General features: G+C 40.2%; 1 protein-coding gene across 3 annotated transcripts in view; it reads left to right on the forward strand.

Annotated features, from left to right (window-relative positions):
• The window catches only part of LOC109910566 (organic solute transporter subunit alpha-like), a 116,442-nt gene that overhangs the window by 8,184 nt on the left and 83,262 nt on the right, over nucleotides 1-24,996 (forward strand). The window contains exons 2-6 of one of the 3 annotated variants that reach the window (XM_048602930.1): nucleotides 8,586-8,740; nucleotides 13,481-13,554; nucleotides 14,905-15,063; nucleotides 18,674-18,785; nucleotides 22,883-23,029. The exons of the other annotated variants lie outside the window; for them this stretch is intronic. Of the exons in view, the coding sequence (XP_048458887.1) occupies nucleotides 8,586-8,740; nucleotides 13,481-13,554; nucleotides 14,905-15,063; nucleotides 18,674-18,785; nucleotides 22,883-23,029 (647 nt within the window). The remainder of the gene's footprint in view (nucleotides 1-8,585; nucleotides 8,741-13,480; nucleotides 13,555-14,904; nucleotides 15,064-18,673; nucleotides 18,786-22,882; nucleotides 23,030-24,996) is intronic. 3 annotated transcript variants of the gene reach the window in all.

A 24,996-nucleotide genomic window follows, 5' to 3' on the forward strand; every position in this document is an offset into this window, starting at 1 on the left:
TTCAGTCCTAAGTAACTAACCCTTTTATTCTGAGTTTATGACCCTGAACCGTAGATTCCCCAGCCAGAGGAAACATTTTCTTAGATCCTACACTGTCACCGACTCTAAATAAAGAACAAAGAACAGTACAGCATAGAAACAGGCCCTTTGGCCCACCAAGTCTATGCTGACACATGCGCCTTTCTAAACTAGAAACCTTTCTGCCTCTACATAGCCCATACTCGTCAATTCCCTGCCTATTCATGTATCTGTCTCTTAAACATTGCTATTGTATCTGCTTCAACCACCTCCTCTGGTAGCACATTCCAGGCACTTAACACCCTCTGTTTTAAAAAACGTGCCTTTCGCATCTCCTTTAAACTTCCCTCTTTTATTTTAAACCTAAGTCCCTGAGTAATTGCCATGTCTGCCCTGGGACAAAGACGCTGACTATCTATTCTCTCCGTGTTTCTTATAACTTTGTAAATTTTTATCCAGACATCCCTCATCTTTTGATGTTCAAGTAAAAACAAACCAAGTTTGTCCAGTCTCTCCTGACGGCTAATATCCTCCAAACCAGGCAATATCCTGGTAAATCTTTTCTGCACCCTCTCCAAAGCCTTCACATCCTTCTGGTAGTGTGGCAACCAGAACTGTACATAGTTTTCCAAATGTGGCCTAACCAGAAAAAGCCCCTCCTGAGTGATAGTAGCAAATCTCCCTGCCAAGATATTGGTATATCTTCAGTTTAGGTGCAACTGTCCTTCTACCGGCTCCACCTGCCTTTTTAATTTCATATCTCTCAATTTGATTACCTGTCATCTTTTAAATCCCAGGGAATGTAGAATCTATTCAATGTGTTCTAGTGGGTTAATCTCCTCATTCAGAAACCAGCCTAATAAATCTTCTATCTAGAATGTGCTACCTTGGGTAAGAAAATTAAAGCTACATGGTACTCGACAGTAGCCTCACCAGTGGCCTGTACGATTTTAATAAGATTTCTTTTCTCTTAACTTTTGTTACAAAGGAACTATAGGATAACATACCATTTGTGTTGCTACTTGACTGCTGGATCTGTTGTTGGGTTTCTGTGATTCACATATAAGGATACCTAAGGTCCTCTTAATGCAAACATTTTCTAGTCTCACATTCAAAAGTACAGGCTCTCTCTGTGTTGTAAACAGGTTCCATTCTGGAGTCAGCTTGCAAGTCTATTTGTATGCAAGTCAAAATGTAATGCAGGACAATATAAAGGAGCTGTCCCTAAGTATTGGAATTGTTCATATCTTGGGTCATCTGTATAAGATTGTGTTTATAAGTCATAAATCAAGGACTTCCCATATTCTGTTTTTGTATTTTCCCATTAAATTAGATAACTTCACACTGAGTCACCTAGTATTTCTTCACATTGCCCACTCTCCTTTCCCCCTGCACCTTTCTCACTGCTTACTTTCCCAGTTAAATTTGCATTTTCAGCAAAATGTAATACACTACTCTATGCCCTCATCCAACTCATTAAATATAGATCATAAATGACTAAAGTTCAAGCATTAATTCTTTTGGCACTCCACTGATTACGGCCTGCCAACTCCAACATGTTTTATTTATTCCTACTTTGATTTCTTTCTGATAACCAATCCCAAAGTGTGCTAATATCTTACTCCCATTGCATTGTGAAATAATCTCTTGGGTAGCACTTCATTAAAGGCTTTCTTGAAAATCCAAATGCACTCCATCCACCAGTTCTCCCTTAGCCATGCTACTAATTACATGCTCAAAAAATTCTAACTAATTTGTCAAACTCAGTTTTCACTCTGCTTAATCATATTATGTATTTCTAAAAAGCACTGTTCTGACATATTTGTTAATAGATTCTAGCATTTTGATTGTTGCTAATGTCAGGGTAACTGACCTATAGTTTCCCACACTCCCTCTTCCTTCTTTCTCAAATATTAATGTTACATTTGTCACTTTTTAAATCCATGGAACTACTTTGGAATCTAAAGAATTTCAGGTGATGGAAATTCCATCCTTTATCTCTAAAGCTACCTGTTTTATATCCGTAAAATGATGATTTTCAGGTACAGTGGATTTGTTGCTGATAATTCCATTCATTTTCTGTTAATATTTGTTGATTATTTTTTAAATTGTCATTTTCACAAGATGTTTAGTTCATCATTGTTTCTGAATTTTTTTGTGTCTTCTGTCAAGAAAACAAGTATGAATTATTTGTTTAATATCTCTGCCATTTCCCATTTCCTTATCTCCACTATAATTTGCCTCTGCCTCTAATGAGGCCATACATTCCTACAAATTAGGAGCAGATATAGGCCATTTGGTGTGTTGAGCCTGCTCCATTATTTGACAAGATCATGGCTCATATGAATGTGGCTTTCACTTACCCATTTACAGCCTAGACTCATTAATTCCTCTTTAGTTAACAATCTACCTGCTCCAGCTTTTAAAATATTCAATGACCCTGCCTCCACCACTTTCTGGAGAAGAGAATTTCACAGACTGAAAATATTTTGACCTAAAACGGTTTCTTTTCGTCTCTGTTTGAAATTGAAGATCTCTTTTTTTTAAACTGTGTCCCCTAATTCTAGACTGTCCCTCCAAAGAGAAACATTACTTCAGCATCTACCTAGTCAAGATCCCTCAGGATTTTGTACGTTTCAATAAAATCACCACTCATTCTTCAAAATTACAAGGGATATGGGCTGAAAATATCCAACCTTTCATCATAAGATAAACCTCTTCATTCCAGGAATCCATCAAGTGCACATTCTCTGAACTGTTTCTACTGCAGACAAATAAGGAGGCCAACATTGTAAACAGTACCTATGCTCTATTTTCAATTCTCTATCCATGCTACATCTCAAATGTGAGCTCTTATCTTACATAGTAACTTCTGATCCGCCACCTTATTAAATATCGTCTGAAAATCCAAATAAACTAGATCTACAGATTCCCTTTTATTGTCTTGTCTTGCTTCTACCCTAAATAACTTCATAAAAACCAAGTCAAACACAATTGCCATTTCACAAACCATGTTGACTGTGCCTGACTGCACTGTGGTTTTCTAAGTGCCCTGCTATCACACCCTTAATAATAGATTCCAACATTTTGAATATGATAGGTCTTTGGCTAATCAATTTGTACTTTGCCTGCTGTCTGTCTCCTTCTTTTTCTAGTTCAGTGGATTTGTGTTCTCTGATCTTTTTCCAGAAAATTGAAGAAATTTAAAACCAATGCATTTACTACCTCAACAGCCACATCTTTTAAGATTCTAGGGCAACTGCATCAGGACCTGGAATTTTTTCTTCTATGGGATGTGAGTGCTCCTGGCCAAGCCAGTACGTGTTGCCCAGCCCCAATTTTCTTTGAACTGGGTACCGTGCTGTGTCTTTTAGAGGCTAGTTTAAGTATCAATCACATTGCTGTGGGTATAGAGTCAATTTTGGACCAGATTTCCTCCCGGAGAGGACACTGGCAAACCATATAGTTTTTTACAATGATCAGTAACAATTGTCATGGTAGTCATTACTGACACTAGCTTTATATTCCACATTTAACCAATTAAATTTCACCAGCTGTGTTGGTAGGATTTGAACCTCTGGCCCTCGAGCCTGGACTTCCGGATTACTAACAGTGATATTACCATGATGCCACTATCTTCCCTGTCAGCCTTTGGTTCCAATAATTTTCTCACCATCTTTCCCCTGTTGATTTTAATTGTTTTAAGTTCTCCATCCCTTTCACCTCTTTATTTACAATTATTTCTGCTACATTATTTTTGTCTTCTGCTCTGAAGACACATGCAAAATATCTGTTCACTTCATCCACCATTTCCTTATTTTCCATTATTAATTTCCCAGACTGTCACCCTAGAGGACCAATTCTCACCACAGTTGCTCTTTTCCTGGCATTGTGGCTATAGCTCAGCCTCTAACTCAGTGACTCTGTGCTGAAGCTTCTTAATCCACAGACATTTACTTGAGAGATAATTGTCTTCAATCACACCAGCATTTAGAAGTTCATGCATTCTACAGCCATAACACATCATAACATTTACTTTCGCTAATTTCTGCCCAACCGTTATTTATGGAAGCATTTGCAAATATTTATTTCTCTTGCTGGTCTACTGACTTTTTATCTCATCAAGTTCTTGATCCTCCTTTGCTGAATTTGAAAATTGTCTTATCCCTCAAGTGCACTACTTTTTTGCTAAAATTATAAGTCTCTTCCTTTTGAACTAATCCTATCAATCCTCCTGTTAGCAATGGTTGGGCAACATTTATCTGTGGGACCTTTGCACCTTAAATGAACGTATATTTGTTACAAATTATGAATAAGTTCTTTAAATACTAACCATTACTTGTCTACCATCATAACTTTTAGTGCAGTTTCCCAATCTATCTTACCCAACACATTCCTCTTACCTATGTGATAACAAGGTGCAGAGCTGGATGAACATAGCAGGCCAAGCAGCATCAGAGGAGCAGGAAAGCTGACGTTTCGGGTCGAGACCCTTCTTCTCCGTCCAAGATAATGGGATATACTAAATTGTGTCCGAACTCAAAATAACATTTACTCATATTGTGGTATTCTTTGCTAAATGTCCTTTACCATTAATTTATCAATTATCCCTTTCTCACTGCACACCATTGGATTAACTACTTGATCCCTTGACATATTGATCTAGAAAACTGTATTGTATGAGTCCCGTGAACTTATTCTCCATGCTACTACTGTAACTTTTAGTTTTTTTTCAGTCTACATATAGTTTAAACTCCTTATTATTGTTGTTAGTTACACCTCAAGTTTCCTGGTTAATTCTTTGCCCTACACTACAACTACTGCTAGAGAACCTATAAACAACTTCCAACAATGCTTTCTATCCCTTGCTTTTTACTTAGCTCCACCCAAAGTAGTTCCTCTTCCTGATTTTCTGAGTTAAGTCTTCTCTCTCTGCTCATTTCTCCATCTTTATTAAAAGGAGACCGCTCCTCCTTTTCCCTGTCCCTGAGGACCGTATTTGGCAACCTGACAGTAGTTGGTTGGGCTGGGCAAAGTCAGGACTTCCTGCATCAAGGCCTTCTAACATACACTGGGGACACTAATGTCTGCAACCTTCTCTATGGCATGCACCACACCAGAAACTGCTGATAGTATAGCATAGCACAGGAAAACGGCATTAGGTCTTTTTTTTTATTGTCACTGGAAGCGAATAACAGTACTATGGTGTTGAAATTCAGACCCAAACACATTGAGCAGCCCATTTTCGTAAAAATGGAGAATATGAAATGGAGCTTGCTCATTACATCAACATTATTATAGATGTTGATATAACATATTAGGCCACATCCTTGCAAGAATTAGAATGCAGCAGAGAATCTTATCATTAAAAATGCTAAAATAATGGATTACAGAACTGCTAGGAGAGTGTTTCAGAGTAAGGAACGTAAAAAGTACTCTTAGTTGGATCTCGGTTAAGACTGAGCAGTGTTATGTAACAAAGTCACTAACTATGTTAAGTTGGCCACCTTAAGAAATTTAGATCTGTAAGAAAGTGGATGGAAGGAATTGGAAGTCAGCATGACTTAGCCTGGAGTTAAAAAAGTGCATCTGTGGCTAAAAGGATTTGAATTTAGTTTAGAATTGGGGGTGGGGTGGGGTGTTCTTATCATGGCACCTTAAGGTTTCAGTGAGTCAGAAACATAATCATAGCATATTGATTCTCATTACAAACCTTAACAGTCCAGTTTACAAGGATCATACTTGATTACATTGTAGCTTTGTTTCTTTCCACTGCAGTAAGTCCTTTTCAAAGTCTTTCTAAACTCCTTTTCTTCTCTCAGTGATCCTTTTTCAAGCAAAGGAATTTTCCAAGCAATTCTGTTCTGATTGTTTTTGATATACAAACAGCTTTTCCTCCATCTCCCCACGGTGCACATTATTTATTACAAGTTTATCAAAACCATGCGTGTCTGCTTTTAAGAGCAAATACAGTTGGATTGGTTATATTCCACCTGAAGGCTATTTTTAACTTGTCAGTAATTTATCAACCATTTTCTCAGGAGGTAGAAGTGCATTTTTTATATTCTTACATGATGTGAGCATCTCTGGCTAGCCAGAATTTACTTCCCGTCTTTAATTACCCTTGAGAAGGTGATGGTGAGCTGCCTTCTTGAACTGCTACTCTCTCTCATTTGAATGTTCACTCAGTTTGCTGATGACCATTTCTACAGATAATCAGATGCCTTGGTCAGATTTGAACCCATGTCCCCAAAGCTGTTCCTACCACATACTAAGATTCACAATCCATGCAGAGTCTGGACTTCTCTTTCCATCAGCACCAGGTCACGCTATCTCAAATCCTTCCCAGTTCTCGGTCGTTCTTGTCTCAACCAACACTTTAACAAGAAACATTTCCTCTTCCTCTCAGGTGTTAAGGTACACAAGCTCCAAAAAGCACAGATAACAATGCCCATCTGGATTCTTCCTTCTCTCCAACTCTATGCCTTCCCCTAATCTCACCTCGTACCATTGTATTCACTAGACCCTCTGAAAGGTCTGAATACTCTGCTTCATCCTTGAGCAGACCTTGCAAAATCTCCATCCACTGCCATCCTTCTCCTGGCTGAGCTTGTTCTCCCTTTGGATAAGTTCTCCTTTAATTTGTCTCTCTTTTTCTAAGTCAAAGGTGCATCTATGAGTATCCGCAGGGGTGCCAGCTATGTCTATTTATTGGATATGTGGAATATTCCTCGTTCCAGTCCTATTCAGGGCCCCTATCTACAGCTCTTTCTCTGATACATTGATGAAGTCATTGCTCTTGCCTATAATTGGAAAAACAGTTTTGTTTCTGATTTCCATCTTTCTGACTCTTCCCTTCCTTTGACTTCTCTGTTTCCATTTCTAAAGGTAGGCTATCCACTGATAGCCACTAGAACCTCCCACCTCTTAAATTTACCTCAAATAACCTGGTCCACTGCTCCAACACTCCTAACTCTTCTCACTCCTCCATGGTACCTTCCCATGCAATCACAGAAAGTGTAACACTTGACCTTCCACCTCCTCCCTCCTCACTCCCCCTTCCAGATGAAGCAACTTTTTACTTGTAGTTTTTATAATCTTGTTTGTGATGATTGTAATGAGGTCAGCCAAGTGGACCTCATAGAATATAAATTCCCTGGTTGGGGCTGTTAATCTGGTACAATCAGGGAGACCTGGATGACAGATATAAATAGGAGTGCCAGAGATTCTGGTTACTCTGAGACCTGGCTTTGAGGAAGCCGGACCAGTGTCAAATACTATGCATGTGTAAATAAAGGGTGACTTGGTGATGGACTACTGGCCTCTGTGAGTTATTTCATTATCTACTGTATTCACTGCTCACAATATGGTTTTCTTTTGCATTGGAGAGACCAAATGTAGATTGGGTGACTGCTTTGCAGTACACATCCACTTCTGTCCATTGGACTTCCAATTCCTGACCTTCCAATTACTTGCCATTTCAATAAACTGTCTTGCGCTCATGGTAACATTTCTGTCTTGAGTCTGCTGCAGTGTTCCAATGAAGTCATTGGAGAAACAACATTCCATTTTCTATTCAAGTGCTTTACAGCCTCCAGAACTCAACATTGAGTTCAACAACTTTAAAGCATGACCTCTGTCCTTCATTTTGATGACAACCTACCAAGCCGTCTTAGCTTGTTTGTGACTTGTTTGTTACTTGTTAGCTTTTCTTCCTGTAGAGCAGACTGATTTTTTACCATTTTATACCTGTAATGTTCTGAAAAAGAGTCATACTGGACTCAAAGCATTAACTTTCTTTCTCCCTCCACTGATACTGCCAGACATTTCTCTAGCATTTTCTGTTTTTATTCCCCTAGAGCAATGGCCTGGGCCTAAGGATTATAAGTCATACAATTGATGGGATAATTTGCAAGAAATGCCAAAGTAAAGGGCAAACGACATTTATACTGTTTGAGAGAAGAGGGCTGATTGGTTGGCAAGTGGACTGTCTTGGGTAGAAATGTTACGAAGGAGAACATACCAGTTAATGATGACTGTCAGTTAACTACCAAGCTCAGTGTAGCATGAGCCCTGTAGCTCATGTAGCTTCTAGCACGTGCAAGTGCACCACACTGTGAATCCTAAGTTGGTTGTCAGTGTAATTCTTCACACTTTCAGAATTATTTAGCAAATGCTGTCCAATCACAGATCACAACTACTATTGATTATTATACTATGAGATTTCCAAGAGTGGCTGATTAGGTATAGTCAGTACCTTGCTTATTGTGTATAGCCTAAGGGATGTGCTGTTTGATATAATTTGCCATTTGAATTTGTGTTGTTATGATGCTAGGTATACACGACATCAGTTCCATAGACTTGTGTAATGATCATAGATCATAATGTGTAGAAGTTATAATATAAAAGTTTAAAAACACCACTGTTAATTATTCACCTCCCGACCCACTACTAAGAATTTATTCAAATATATACACACAATATATATTACTAATAATTACAAAAAATGTTGTCAAGGTGGTAATGAAAACAGCTCATTTCAATAATGGTTATGTTTCTTTCCACAGATTTAAGTGTGCCTGCTATCATTCTGTACAGTGTTCTCACTCTAATGACTTTAATTGCAAATCTGGTGTATTTTGAGGAAGTTATCTACCTACTAAGGAACGTCCCTGCCACAAACAGGAGAGCGACTATTATGTGGGTCAGCGGAGTTTCATCTGTGAGTACACTTTAGAACATCTGACTGGAGAAATTCATACATTTCTTGTTTTTGAAGAGTGACTGATTTTAAAGAAAAAAAAAATTAAATGATAGGTGTCATACCTGGCACATAGAAAGATGGTTGTTTGTTGGAGATCAATCATCTCAGCTCCAGGACATCTCTGCAAGATATTATCCTATGCCCAACCATCTTCAACTGCTTTATTAATGACCTTCCCTCCATCATAAGGTCAGATATGGGGATGTTCACTGACAATTACATGATGTTCAGCACCATTCACACCTCCTGAGATACAGAAGCAGTCCATGTTCTTGTGCAGCTGGACATGAACAACATCCAGGTTTGGGCTGATAGTATCAAGTATATTTGTGCCAGTCAATGATATCACTAACAAGAGAGAGCCTAATCCTTGCCTGTTAATGTTCTATTGCATTAGAATCATAGAATCCATACAGTGTGGAAACAAGCCATTCAGCCCAACAAGTCCACATCGATTCACCCCCTATCTTGTAACCCTACGTTTCTCATGGCTAATCCACCTAACCTACACATCTCTGGACACTATGGGCAATTTAGCATGGCCAATCCACCTAACCTGCACATCTTTGGATTGTGGGAGGAAACTGAAGCACCCAGCGGAAACCAACGCAGATACAGGGAGAATGGGCAAACTCCACGCAGGCGGTCGCCCGAGGCTGGAATTGAACCCGGGTCTCTGGCGCTGCGAGGCAGCAGTGCTAACTACTGAGCCACCGTGCTGCCCTCAATCAATGAATTTTATTACCATCAATGAACCTCCGCTATTAACATCCTGGGGGTTACCATTGACTAGAAATCATTAAAGACCCAGCAGCCTGATTGATTGATTGGCACAACAAGCACAAATATTCAGTCACTCCACCATCAATGCTTACTGGAAGCAGGACACACTATCTCCATCTACAAGATGGACTGCAGAAATTGACCAATGATCGTGAGACAGCACTTTCCAAATCCATACCCACTGCCGTTCAGAAGGACAAGGGCAGCAGCTACACGGGAACACCAGCAACTTCAAGTTCCCCTCCAAGCCACTCACCGTCCTGACTTGGAAATATATTCCCTTTTCTATTTTTCTGTATTTCCCCCAAGGCAATTAAAATTGAAAAATCAACTGCTCACATAAATTGTGAGCAACTTGCCATAACTCGGAGATCAGTTTTGAAAATGGTGAACCAAAATTTGAGGAATACTAACGTTGTCTGAAGCTCCCCTCTCTTTCCTAACCTATTTTTATTAATGTATTAACACTTGTAGTAAGTAAGTAAAGAATAGAGAAATATATATCCTGTTGCAAGCCCTTGATGATTGAGCAATTTAATATTTTAAATAATAATGCAAATGGAGTCTGCTGACAAGGAATTTTGAAAACATCTCAGTAGTCACAAAATCCCTAAGTGTAAAATTAAGTATATGAGCTACTTATCTAAAATGTGACAAAACAGTCAAAATCAATCCTCCTTACCCGTCATTAGCCATGTCCCACAAAAATGTATTTGGGAATATACTATAGATAGATAATTTGGAAACTGTGAAAATTCTGGGAATACTCAGCAGGTCTGGCTACATTTGTGGACAGAAAAGCAGAGTTAATATTTCAGCTTTTGGATTAGAAGTGAGGGTAGAGTTCCACCTTCCTGCTGTGGCTTGTGTAATGGAGAAAAGTTGGGAAAATATGGTGAGAAAGGGAAAAAAGAAATCGGAAATCTCAAAGTTGAGGAAAGGTTTTCTGATTTTTTTTTCTCCTTTAGCTTTAAATGATGAGCTTGGATTCTCACTCCTGAGCAGCAACTAACTCATCTCCATGTATTAGCTTAACTCACCTTATTTATAAGCCACATCCTATTCTCCCTTCCTTCCCCAGGAAACTAGATGGCACAGCTTCCCAACATTAAAAACAGAGTGAGAACCTGGCAACTGCAGCTCTCCAGTTTCTTGTCTGGCCTTCATCCAACCCTGTCTTTACCACGATGACTATGGATGCTCAGTGGCCACCAGCATCCTCAACCCTTCATCCACAGGGGTCAGCAGAGGCGAACTATCAGTCTCGCCACATTGTGATGGATGCTCTTGGACCGCTTCACTCACCGCCTTCTATCCTTCGGCACTTTAATCTGGAGCTCAGGGACACCTACAACTTGCATGCTTCTGTCAGGACCCTTCACATGCAGGGACAAACACACATCCCATGCAGCTACACAGGATGCACCTTATGGCTCTTACGTTACTTTCTTGGTACTCCCTTACTCAGTTACATTGCCTTTTAGCACACAGGGTCTTCATTGTTGAGATCCCCACTGCCAGCCTCTGTGTCTCGCATTGCTTTTTAGCATAGAGGCAAGGCAGCCATCTTAACGTGGTGGGGTGGTTGGGAGGTGGGGAGCACTGAACAGTCAAGGTGTGAACCTGTCACTGTATGACTGTAGGATGCATCAATGTCATGCCCGCAGCAACTTATGCAGCAAACACATTACATGTGCTTCAACCAAAATGGTTATGTCTGAAAGTGAAAGGGGAGCAGTCTTTAGTGGGTACAAGAGCAACTACACACAATCAGTGTCAGTCATAGTTAGCCAAGAGGCTCATCACATTCTCGCCTCTTAACTCTATTTCTTTCACCACAGGTACTGCCTGACCTGCTGAGTATCTAGAAAATTTTCATTTTTTTTAATTTCAGATTTTCAGCATTCATTGTATCTTGCTTTTGTCCTTGAAATCTTTGTTTTACGACATCCAAGAATGCTAACTTTTGCACTAAAAAGAAGTAACAGTTGTTATTGGGAAAGTGTTAGACTATTATAAAGAATGCAATAGCAGATCATTTAGAAATATATAATATGATCAAGCAGAATCAGCACAGCTTCATTAAAGGGAAATCATAACTGACAAATTTACTAAAATTCTTTTGAGGAGGTAACGAGCAGGATAGATAAAGGGAAAGCAGTGGATGTAATGCTTTTGAATTTTCAGAAAGCATATGATAAAGTACCACACATTAGGCTACTTAATAAGACAAGAGCTCATAGTGTTTGAGGTCATATATTAGCATAGATAGAGGTTGGCTAATGAATAGAAGACAAGGAATTGAAATAAAGGGGGCATGTTCAGGATTGCAACCTGTAACTAGTGGATGTCACAGAGAACAGTGCTGAAGCCACAATTATTTACAAGTTATAAGAATGACTTGGATTAGGCAATTCAATGTATTACATCAAATCCATGTTTTCCAGAGGGGATAGGGTCATGGACCTCACTCCGAAAACACAAATATGGATAGATGTACAATATAAATCCCCTGTCTACCATGAAGGATTGCATGATTCGTAAGGACCTGTCAGTTAGGGGGAAAAAAGTTGAGTCTCGGGCTGACCCCATGAGTACACGAATCTCATGTAACAAGGAGTGAATGTAATAGTCAAGTTTGTGGATGACACAAAAACAGGTGTGAAGGCAAGTGGTGAGGATGATACTGAGCCTGTAAAGGGGTATAGCCAGGTTAAGTGAGTGTGCAAAAAGCTTGGCAGATGGAACATGATGTGAGAAAATGTGAGATTGTGTACTTTAGCATGAAGAATGGAGGAGCTGAATATTATTTAAATGGATAAAAAGTATTCTGTAGAAAACTACAGAATAGAGGAGTTTGGCAGTCCTCATCCATGAATTGCAAAAAGTTACAATCCAAGTTCTGTGGCCAGTAGGGTAGTTGAATGAAATGTTGGCCTTTATTACAAAAGGAATGGAGTTTAAAAGTTAGGAGGTTTTGCTAAAACTATACAAGGCAGACCACAGCTGGAATACAGTGAAAGATTTGGGCCCTTTATCTAAGAAAAGATAGACAGGAATTGGAGGTAGTTTAGACTAAGTTCACTAGGCAGATACCTGGTATGGAGGGACTGTCTTATGAAGAGAGGTTGAGTAGATTGGCCCTGTACTTGTTGGAATATGGAAGAATAAGAAGTTACCTTATTGAAACAAATTCCATTCTTAAGGGACTTGACAGGGTGGATGCGGAAAGGTCACTTTCTTTTGTGGGAGAGTCTAGGACCCGAGGGTATAATCTTATAAAATCATAAGAAAAATGGATAGGATGAAAAGTAAAGGTCTTTTCCCAGGGTAGGACAGTCCAAACCTCGAGGGCATAGGTTTAAGGTGAGAGGGGAATGATTTGAAAGGGAACTAAGGGCAACTTCTTCATGCAAAGGGCAGTGTTTGTATGGAATGAGCTGCCACAGGAAGTGATGGAGGCTGGTTCAGTTACAACATTTAAAGGCATATGGATGGGTATGTGATAGGAAGGGTTTAGAGGGATATGGGCCAAATGCTGGCAAATGGGACTAGATTAATTTAGGATATCTGGTCGGCATGGACGAGTTGGACTGAAGGGTCTGTTTCCATGCTGTACATCTCTATGACTCAGAACAAGGAGTCACACATTTAAGACAGAGATAAGGAGGAAATTTCTTCCCCAAGGTAATGAATCTGTGGAATTCTTTCCACAGAGTACAGTTAAGGCTTTGTCATTAAGTATATTCAAGGCCTAATCAGTTTGGGAATCAAGGATTATAGGAAAAGGGCAGGAAAGTGGAATTGAAGGTTACCAGATCAGCCATGATCTCATTGAATGGCGGAACAGACATGATGGGCTGAAAGGCCTACTTCTGTTCCTATGTCTTATGGTCTTTTGTATTTTTGTTTCAGGTGGTGGCAACTACATCTTGTGTTGGGATGTGGATTCCTCTAGCATCAATGATCACAGATTTGACAACAGCAGCGTATGTATTTCTGTTGAGGTTTCTATTATATCTAGTATACATTGCATTTTAATTGTCTTCATTAAATTCTGGGAAGTAAAAATTTCTTAATTGCCTACTGTCTTGAATGAAGAGCCCTTCAGTGAAACCTCTCTCTTTTTTTGTACAAAAGTAAATTATTTACATGGTTTATGGAGTTGGAATGGGATAAACTGTGCTGCCTCTGATAAGAGTTTTAAAGTATAAAACAACAAAAATAGAAGATGGAACTCCCAAAAATGTGCAGCTCTCTCCCTTTACACTATCTAAAATGAAATATGATTGCAATTGCCTTTTCTGTAATTTCTCCACTGTGAAGTAAATGAGGACAATTGATTCATTTAGGAACAAGACTGGTAGAAAGTAGTTTAAAGATATTTTTAATCTACAGTAGGTGATTTCAGAATGTTAAGCTAGTTTTAATTTATGCCACAATAATGGAAATTTCACACAAACTATCTTTCATCTAAGTGCAAGATGTTGTGATGAAAGAAAATATGAATTGGAACTGAGATAAGCATGTTGCAGGCCTGATTCTTCTCTGCCATAGCAAGTGTGCATATTCATTTGTAGGATCATAATATTATCCCAAGTGACAACATTGGAATTATTTTCTAGTATTCCCAGCAAAGCACTTATTTCAATCAATTTGTTCTCTCTTCTTGGTCTCTACCAGGTAAGCAAAGAACCAATTTCCAGACATGTGCTGCAGCTAAGAATTGCATAAGAGTAAACTCGTGATGAATGTCTTTCCAAATTTCCCTCTAAGCTGATGGTAATATTTTATTTCTATTTGGCATATCCCAAGAGTAAAATGGATGGAATTGACACTTTAGTTACGTTCAGAAATTAAGGGTTAAAATCTATATCCCGTCACTTTGTATCTATGTACCATTATGCCTACTTTATCCAATTTGTTTTTTTTTTCAGCAAGTTAGCTCTAATTTTCTTGACAGTGATCCCTGTACTCTAGGTTGAGTGTAACTAATTTTTATCTCCAATAACATTAGAGCAATGATAGATGAGAAACCTCACACAACGTTCACAATCCAATATAACAATTTATCAGTGGAACAAACTTCACAGAGGAAACTTTTCTTTTAAATTAGCAGTTACCAAGTTTCTTTCAACTGGAAAAATTTTCAGCATGGAACATAGCAGGAGACCAGCAGGAAACCCCTCGAGAAATAATGTCAGTACATGGTAATGGTAGCTGAGAAATATCTTAAAGCGTTCAGGATAAAGCAACACCGAGCAAGAATCCAAAAGTTCATATACATGAACTATATTTTATAGGATGAATTCCTTGAATAATTTTTATCATTTCTATAGGTATTTTGCAATTGCATTCTACAAGTTCCAGGAGATGATGATAGAAGAATTTGGTGGAGATGAGGCCTTCTTGATGCATTTTGAAAATACACCGATGACGTTCAGTACAGGACCCTGCTGTTGTTGCTGTCCATGTTTACCAACTGCAAAAACTTCAAGGTGGGCTAGATTAATTTGCAGAAATGTTAGTGGAGCTGTCACCTGTCATTTCTGTAATTGGCATGTATTATTTATTTGGAGTTGTAGGAGTTAGAGTTAATAAGGGGTTGAGTTAAAATGCGTGATCAGTTTAATAAGGAATCTGAACGATAATCCATGGAGTTATAGAGTCATACAGCACTGAAACCAACCCTTTGGTCCAACTCATCCATACCTACCAAGTTTCCCAAACTAAACTGGTCACATCTGCCTGCAATTGGCCCATATCTCTCTAGAGTTATTGAATCATTGATAGGAGAAGATTGTGCTCTCATTGTTAACTGAGAGTTCTCATCAAAGTAAGGTTACATGATGTCAATCCAGACCCTTATAGGCAAGAGAAACAAAATAATGATAAATTTCCATGTCTGGACTGGAACGTGGAAGCAGAAGTAAACCAATTAATCCCCTCAATCCATTTAGTTAGATCAGAGCTGATATGTATTACATGTCTATTTACAACTTCCCCATCCCACAACCCCTCGATTTTTGTTTCTTATCTTACAAAAATCTATCAATCCTAGTTATGAAATTTTCAATTGCCCTAACTTCACTGGAAAACTGTTCCAAATTACTTTTTTTTTTGTAAACAGGGGTTTAACACTGATACAGTGAGATATTATTGTATTATTAGGGATGAAGACATATTAGGGATTTGTAAATGGAATATTTACTATTCTTCTCAGCTGTAATATACATGACGTTGAAATAATTTATGTTGACATTTCAAAAATTGAAAGTGTTCCAGACCTCAACTTCTATTTTATTTCTCTTTTATTAGCTTTATTCTCAGATACATTTCTGAAAGCATATTTTTTTCATTTTAATCTGCAGCTCTGAGTCGTAGAGTCACAGAGTCATAGAGTTATACAGCATGGAAACAGACTATTAGGTCCAACTTGTACATGCTGATCACATATCCTAACTGATCTAGTCCCATTTGCCAGCATTTGGACTATATCCCTCTAAACCTTTCCTGTTCAAGTATCCATCCAGATGCCCTTTAAATGCAATTGTAACTGCCTCTGCCTCGTGCAGTTCATTCCATACACAAAACACCCTCTGTGTGAAAAAGTTGCCCCTTAGGTCCCTTTTTAAATCTTTCCCCTCTCACTTTAAACTTATGCTCACTGGTTTTGGACTCCCCTACTCTGGGACAATGATCTTGGCTATTCACGCTATTCCCCATGCCCCTCATGTTTCATAAACTTCTTTAAGGTCACCCTCAGACTTCAACGCTCTAGGGGAAAAAAGCCCCAACTTATTCATCCTGTCTCTATAGTTCAAACCCTCCAATTGCAGCAACATCCTTGTAAATCTTTTCTGAACCCTTTCAAGTTTAACAACATCTTCCCTGTAGCAGGGTGACCAGAATTGAGTGCAGTATTCCAAAAGTTGCCTAACCAATGTCCTGTACAGCTGCAACATAACCTCCCAACTCTTATATTCAATGCACTGACCAATGAAGGCAAGCATACCAAATGCCTCCTTCACCACCCTGTCTACCTGTGACTCCACTTCCAACGAACTAAGAACCTGTACCCCTAGGCCTCTTTGTTTGGCAACACTTCCCAGCACGTTACCATTAAGTGTATAAGTCCTGCCCTGATTTGCCTTTCTAAAATACAGCTCCACATATTTATCTAAATTAAACTCCAGCTGCCATTCCTCAGCTCATTAGCCCATCTGATCCAGATTCTATTGTACTCTGAGGTAACCTTCACTGTCCATGAAAATCTATGACATCTTACCAAAGTGATCATTTTTCATGTGTAATTGTAGATGGTGAGTTTTCACCAGAGGAAGGCATGACATAAATCCCAATCCTATCATTACCAGATAGTCACGTATAGTGGACTTTTCAGAAGAGATCACTGATTGATATTCAAGTCAAAATTTTCCCTACATTATTCTTTCCCTGGCCCAGAGACGTTGAGTTAGTTCACCTCCTGGTTTGGCCAGGCTCCTCTCATACTGAAATAATGGCTGGAACTTTATTGGAATACAGTGGTTCACTGGCTGGACAGCTGAGAGCAACCTCGCCACTGCAAGATATGGAAGCCCCAACTGTAATTTCCATTCAGCAGTTTGTTAATTGTCCACAGTCAGGGCTTCTGCCTCTTTAAGGAGTGATTTCCCAGCCTTGAGTATTCCTAGCCAATCAGATAGATGGCAGCAATGCAAGCAGTGGCTTCTGCTGGAAGAGCAGCGAACCCAAGCCAAGCATCAGGAAGGAGTCCTATAAATCAAGTTGAGTCAGGTTCGGTTTGCCTATCTGGTGGCAGAGAGTCACTTTCAGCAGAAATGCCCTCTCTCACTGGGAAAGTTGGGCAATTCTTGTGGTGCCCAACTAGATGGGCCCCTAACACCTGCGCCCACAGGATAGCGACCAGGTGATTTATTAATAATGTTGGGAAGTGACTTAACTGACTTCCCATCATTCTCCCTGGAGCCTGCAAAGTTTCATTTCAGGAATTCTCTGATGCACAATAATGTAATGTGGCAAAGCTGCAAAGATGGGCTGTTCTGGCACAGTATTCTATACGGTGAACTCCTAATTTTTGTTAAGAGATGTTTGTGTTTGGTTCCTAACAACAGAAAATGAACTGATTCTAATCTTGTACCATTCAATGTGGCAACTTTAGATTGACTCTGTGTGAGATGTTCAAAGCAAGAATATTGCTAATGTAACATAAGGAGCCGTAGTCCACAAAAGGGCCATCAGCAGTTATTTTCATTAGAGAGGAAGAGACAGTTAATTATGTTGTGTGCTCAAAGGTAACACCTCCACAGGCATGGAATAAAATAAGGAGATAGACCTCATGAACCACCAAAATCAGTGCAGAGACTGAACCCATGCTACTGGCCTTATTCTGTGCCACACTCTAGTCATCTAGCCAACTAATATAACTGATCCTGATTGTGTATTAGTTGCATTATGATATGTGAAGGGCATTATGTAATCAAATACCTAAGCATTTGTAGTAAGAAACTACAATTGATTTGATTTCAAAAGAGCACAAAGAGAGACTAGGGCTTTGTGGCACAATGGTAGTATCCCTACACCTGGGCCAGAAGGTCCAGGTTTAAGTCCTATGAGCCCCCAAGTGGTGGCATAACATGCCCTAACAAGTTGGTTGAAATAAAGATAGGAAGAGACTTACTTCCATGGCCAGTGGGTACTGCATGGGTCCTGCCCAATATTTGTTCCCCAGTCAACATCCATATAAAAAAAAATTCTGGTTATTGTTACATTCCCATTTGCTACAGTTTGATGTGCACAAACTGTTTGCAGCATTTCCTACATCCCAACTGTGACTACACTTTTTGTAAGTGCCTAATTGTCTATAAATACTTTGAGACATCCTAAGGTCATTGAAAGATGCTGTATAAATTCAAGTCTTTATTTTTCTTCATGGAAACATTGCACAAGATGCTGCACAAAGTGGTTTGAGATAAGTTGTTTGTTGGATTACTATGTTAAAGGTAAATGGGAGACATAAGCTAATGATAGACGTTTCCATTTTAAGCTGTTGTTTACATGCATTGATGTTTGTTTCTTTCCTTTCAGGCGCCTGATGTTCATACTGAAATTGGGAACATTTCAGTTTGCTTTCTTACAGCCAGTCCTAATGATCTTCACATTAGTCCTTTGGGTTAATGGGACGTTCATCCCAGATGATGTATGTTCTTTTTCCCCTTTCATTTACATGCTAATAGTTGAAAAGGATGAATAAAAATGTTGGTGCTAAGTTGACAAATTTTATTTACAGATGCGAATTGACACATTTTGCCTTTTTCTGAGCTGCTAAATAAGAAGTACCTTTTATAAAGCTGACAATTGAAACTAAGGTTGCAATTCCCTCTTTAAAAATGTGCCCTATTATTCGTCAATGTCTCTGCAGTGTAATGTTCAGTGAAAATGGTAGTGAATGCTCTGAAAAAGAAATTATGTTGAAGGAATACTTGGAACTCTAAATTGATTTCCATTTCATTATGCCCCACCATACGTTGTTATCTAAATATTAGCTGTGTGTGCTCAAAGCTGTTACCAAATTTGACCAATTACAAGTTGCCACTGTAGCACCAAAATGGAAATATCAAGTGTAGCTCAGCCATTACTCTAACCATAGCAGGCTGGTTGAACTTGTCCATTGCAGATTTAATTTTTTTTCTTCACTTGCAGAATGTGAATGTTGCTGGCTGGCCAGCATTTATTGCCCATCCCTAGTTGCCCTTGAGAACATAGAACATAGAACTGTACAGCACAAGAACGGGCCCTTCAGCCCATGATGTTATGCCGAACATGACACCAAATTAAACTAATCCCTTCTGCCTGCTCTTGGTCCATAGCCCTCCATTCGTTGCATATTCATGTGCTTATCTAATGCCTCCATCATATCTCCCTCCACCACCACCACCCCTAGCAGTGCGTTCCACACACTTACCACTCTGTGTAAAAAAAAACTTGCCACTTTCATCTTCTTTTAACTTCCCCCAATCATCTTAAATGCATGCCCCCTAGTTTTAAACATTTCGACTCTGAGAAAAAGATTCTGACCGTCAACCTTGTCTATGCATCTCATAATTTTATAGGCTTCTATCAAATCTCCTCTCAACCTCCATCGCTCAAGAGAAAACAACACAAGTTTTCTAGCCTCTCCTTGTAGTTGCTAACCCCATCCTGAGTGAAATAAGCACGTTAGTGAAAACAGCACCAAAAATTAAGTCATTTGGTGAAGTTGAGATTTTTGACTTCTGAAGTGCTTATCTCACTGAAATAAGCATTTCATCTAATTCATTTATATGTATTACAAGCAGCAGAGGTCCCAGCATGGATCTCTGCAGAACACCATGATTCATGGAACTCCAGCCTGAAAAACAATCTTCCACCACTGTCTCTGCTTTCTATGGGCAAGCGAATTCTGAATCCACGCAGCCAAGTCACTGTGGATCCCATACTTAATCTTCTAGATGAGCCTACCATGAGGAACCTTTGTCAAAACCTTCTTGAAAAATTCAATCAAGTTAGTGAAGATGGTGTTGAGCTGCCTTCTTGAACTGTTGCAGTCACTGGCTGTAGGTCGACCCACAATGCCCTTGAGGGAGAGAATTCCAGGATTTTGACCCAGTGATAGTGAAGGAACAGTGATATATTTCCAAGTCAGGATGGTGAGTGGCGTGGAAGGAAACTTGTTTGTGGTAGGGTTCCCATACATCTGCTTCCCTTTTCGTTCTAGATGGAAGTGGTTGTTGGTTTGGAAGGTGCTGTCTAAGGATCTTTGATGAATTTCTGCAGTGCTTCTTGTAGATAGTCCATGTTGCTGTGACTGAGTGTCCATGGTCGAGGGAGTGGATGGGGTGCCAGTCAAGTGAGCTGCTTTGTCTTGGATGGTGTCAAGCTTCCTGAGTGTTGTTGAAACTGCACCTATCCAGGTAAGTGAGGAGTATTCCATCACACTCCTGACCTGAGCATGTAGATAGTAGACAGGCTTTGTGGAGTTGGGAGTTGAGTTACTCACTGCAGTATCCCTAATCTCTGACCTGCACTCATAGTCATTGTCTTTTATGTGGCAAGTCCAGTTGAGTTTCTGGTCAAGGGTAACCCCCGGGATGTTGTTTATTGAGGGAATCAATGAAGAAAACATCATTGAATGTCAAGGAACGTAGGTAGTCATTGCCTGGCATTTTGTGTGGCACCAATGTTGCCACTTGTCAGCCCATTCTTGGATATTGTCCAGATCTTGTTGCATTTGAACATGGACTGCTTCAGTGTCTGAGGAGTTGTAAATGGTGCTGAACATTGTGCAATCATCGGTGAACATCCCCACTTCTGACCTTATGATGGAGAGAAGGTCATCGATGAAGCAGCTGAAGATGGTTGGGCCTAGGACACCACCCTGAGGAACTCCTGCAGAGATGTCCTGGAGCTGAGATGAATGACCTTCAGTAACCACAGCCATCTTCCTAAGTGCCAGGTATGACTCCAACCAGTGGAGAGTTCCCCCTGATGCCAGCTTTGCTATGTTTCAATGATGCTACACTCCATTGAATGCAGCTTTGATGTCAAGGGCTGTCACTCTCACTTCACCTCTGGAATTCAGTGTTTTTGTCTGTTTGAACCAAGGCTGTAATGAAGTCAAGAGCTGAGTGGCCTTGGCAGAACCTAAACTGGGCATCACTAAGCAGGTAAATATTCAGCGGATGCTGCCTGATAGCATTGTTGATGACACCTTCCATCACTTTACTGATGATCAAGAATAGACTGATGGGGCACTAATTGACTTGGTTGGATTTGTCCTGCTTTTTGTGTACAGAACATGTGTGCATAATTTTCCACATTGTTGAGTAGATGCTACTGTTGTAGCTGTACTGGAAGAGCTAGGCTAAGGGAACAGCAAGTTCTGGAGCACAAGTCCTCAGTTCTTTTGCTGGAATATTGTCAGGGCCCATAGCTGTAGTATCCAGTGCCTTCAACTGTTTCTTAATATCACCTTGAATGAATTAAATTGTTATAGACAGGTATCTTTAATGCTGGGAACCACTGGAGGAAGCCGATATAAATATTCCACTCTGCACTTCTGGCTGTAGATTTCTGTGAATGCTTCAGCCTTATCTTTTGCACTGACGTACTGGGCTCTTCCATCATTGAAGATGGGGATATTTGTGGAGCCTCCTCATCCAGTTGCTTGTTTAATTGTCCACCATCATTATAACTGGATGTGGCAGAACTATTGAGCTTAGATCTGGTCCGTTGATTGTGGACCACTTTGCTGTCCCTATCACTTACTGCTTATGTAGTTGGCTTGCAAATAGTCCTGTTTGGTAGCTTCATCAGGTTGATGCCTCATCTTCAGGTATACCTGGTGCTGTTCCTGGCATGCCCTCCTGCACTCTACATTGAACCAAGGTGGCTTGATGATAATGGTTGGGTGGAGATATGCTGGGTCACAAGGTTGCAGATTGTGTTCAAGTACAGTTCTGCTGCTTTTGATGGTTCCTAGGTCTTGAGTAGCTAGATATGTTCGAAATTTGACCTATTTTTATGGACATAGTGCCACACAACACGATGGAGGGTATTCTCAATATGAAGGTGGGACTCCACAGGACCATGCGCTGGTCACTCTTACCGATATTAAGATGGACAGATGCATCTGCAGCTGGCAGGTTGATAAGGATGAGGCGAAGTATGCTTATTTTTCCTTCCAGTTGGTTCCCTCCCCATGTGCTACAGACCCAATCCAGCAGCTATGTCCTTTAGGACCTAACCAGCTTGATCAGTAGTGTTGCTGCTGAGCCACTCTTGATGGTGGAATTGAAATTCCCCACCCAGAGTACAATTTGCGCCATTGCCACCCTCAGCGCTTTTGCCAAATGTTGCTCACAATAGAGGAGTACTGACTCATTAGCCGAGGAAGGACAGTTCATGATAATGAGCAGGATGTTTCCTTGTGCTTGTTTAACCTGAAACCATGAGACTTCATAGGGTCCAGAGTCAATGTTGAGGGGTTCCAGGGCAACTAAGTCCCGACTGTATACCACTGTGTCATCACCTCTGCTTGCTCTGTCCTGCCAGTGGGACAGTACATATCTAGGGATTGGTTGTGGTGGTGTCTGGGATGTTGACTGTAAGCTATGATTCTATGAGTATGACTATGTTGCTGACTAGTCTGTGTAATTAAGTGCAACAAAAGTAAAACAAATAATTTATGAGATAGAGCTGAGAATGGTTAGATGTATTTTCACTGAATGTGACAGTATACAATTTCTTATTTTGCAGTTTTCTCCTAGTGGACCTGCATTATGGATTAATATTTCCCTTGGTGTCTCCACAGTGTTTGCACTGTGGCCACTTTCAATTGTATTTTACAAAGTCAAAGGTGAACTTAAAAATCAGAAGATAATGCCCAAGTTCCTCCTTTTTAAGGTAGATTGAATTCTGCATCATGCTGCTAATTAATGTTTGTTTCTCATTTGAACAGGACGAAATGTTAGGTACTAGATTAGTTTGAACCTCCGTCGACATAATGAATATTGTATAATTAGAGAAAAAAAACAAAATTATAGAATATTAACTTTTTAATACATGTGCATAAATCAATGTTTGCTGCAATCATTCTATCAACCTATTTTTTGGAAATGTTCTGGCCCACCTCTGTAGCCATCACACCCTGGGACTTGGACACAAACATTCTGGTCTATGGGTAGGGGCATTACCACTACAATGCAAGGCCTTTCAAACCCACTATCTCCAGCTGCATCAATGATCTTCTCTCTATCATAATGTCAGTCGTAGGGATGTTCACTGATGGGTGCACGATGTTCAGGATCATTCACAACTCCTCAGATACTGAAGCAGTTCGTTCATATGTGCAGCAAGACCTGGACAATATTGGATAAATGGCATGAAATGACTCAACAGAGGCCAGTATCCCATTACCCTTTATTTACATGTGCACAGTACATGGGCTCTGACTAGCTAACTTAAAGCCAGTCCCTAGGCTGAGGAGACCTTCTGAATCTCCTGCTTCTACCTGTCAGGCAGGGCTCCCTGATTGGTCAAGGTTAACAACTCAAATCAGGGATCTTATAGTGAATGCGATGCACCTGGCCCTCGTTCCAGTAAGTAACATTTATGTCATGCAATGACCATCTCAAAGAAGAGAATCTAGAATTAGAATTAGCTTTATTGTCACATACTCAAATGAGTATAGTGAAAAGTTTACAAGTTGCCACTTATGGTGCCACCTTCGATACAAAAGTACCTAGGTATAGATTCTTCTGTACAAATTCTTAGGGAAAAATAGAAAAATAAAGAAATAAAAAGACCAGTATTACAGATCATAATAATTTAGAAAAAAAATGTTCAGAATAACAGTCCTTCCAATCAAGTCCACACTGGCACGGAGTCTTTCGTCTGCACTGCACCTTGACTCCAGACTGCAAAAGGCTTCATCTCGAGGCCAGGAAACTGCTCTGGAATTATCTCGAGACCTGAAGGCCATACTGGGCCACTGAGAGACCACCATACCGGGCCGCTGAGAGACCGTCATGCCGGGCCCAGGAGACTGCCAAACTAGGCTGCCAAGAGACTGCATGCCAGGTCAGGAGACAGCCAAACCAGGCTGCCGAGAGACCACCATTCCAGGGCAGGAGACAGCTACACCGGGCTGGAGACAGCCATGCTGGCCCGGGAGACAGCCACACTGGGCCACTGGGATTCTAGGCTGCCACATGGGCTCTAAGAGACCACCATGTCTGGCTACTGAGAAACCACTAAAGAAAAAAAAGCAAGAAAAGAAACAGACCGAGCGGATGAGCCACTGCCATCTAACCATCATCCCTTCACAATGAGTGCCATTACCATTGCTATATAAGCAACTATCATTATCCTATACACACTGTGGTACAAGAGCAGGTCAGACACTAGGAATTCTACAGCAAGTAAGCCATTTCCTGTCGCCCCCAATGCCTGTTCTCATCAATAAGGTATTAATCAGGAATATAATGGAAAACTCTCCACTTGCCTGGATTGGTTCAGGTCTAACAACACTCAGGAAACCTATAGATAACATAGTGTGGAGCTGAGGAACACAGGCCAGTTAGCATCAGAGGAGCAGAAAGTTGACGTTTCTGGTTGCGTCCCTTCTTCAGCTGCCTGGCTTGCTGTGTTCCTCCAGCTCCACACTGTTATCTCTGACTCCAGCATCTGCAATTCTTTCTAACTCAGGCAACCTGCTTGATTGTCATCCCATCTACTGCCTTCAACATATGCTCCCTTCACCACTGGTGCACCATCTGTACCATCTTCAAGATGTACTGCAGTAACACACACTGGCTCCTTTGACAGCACCTTTAAAACCTGTGACTTCAACTACCTAGAAAGAGAGAAGG

Source organism: Rhincodon typus, chromosome 11, assembly GCF_021869965.1.
Source record: "Rhincodon typus isolate 14 chromosome 11, sRhiTyp1.1, whole genome shotgun sequence".
Taxonomy (NCBI): Eukaryota; Metazoa; Chordata; class Chondrichthyes; order Orectolobiformes; family Rhincodontidae; genus Rhincodon; species Rhincodon typus.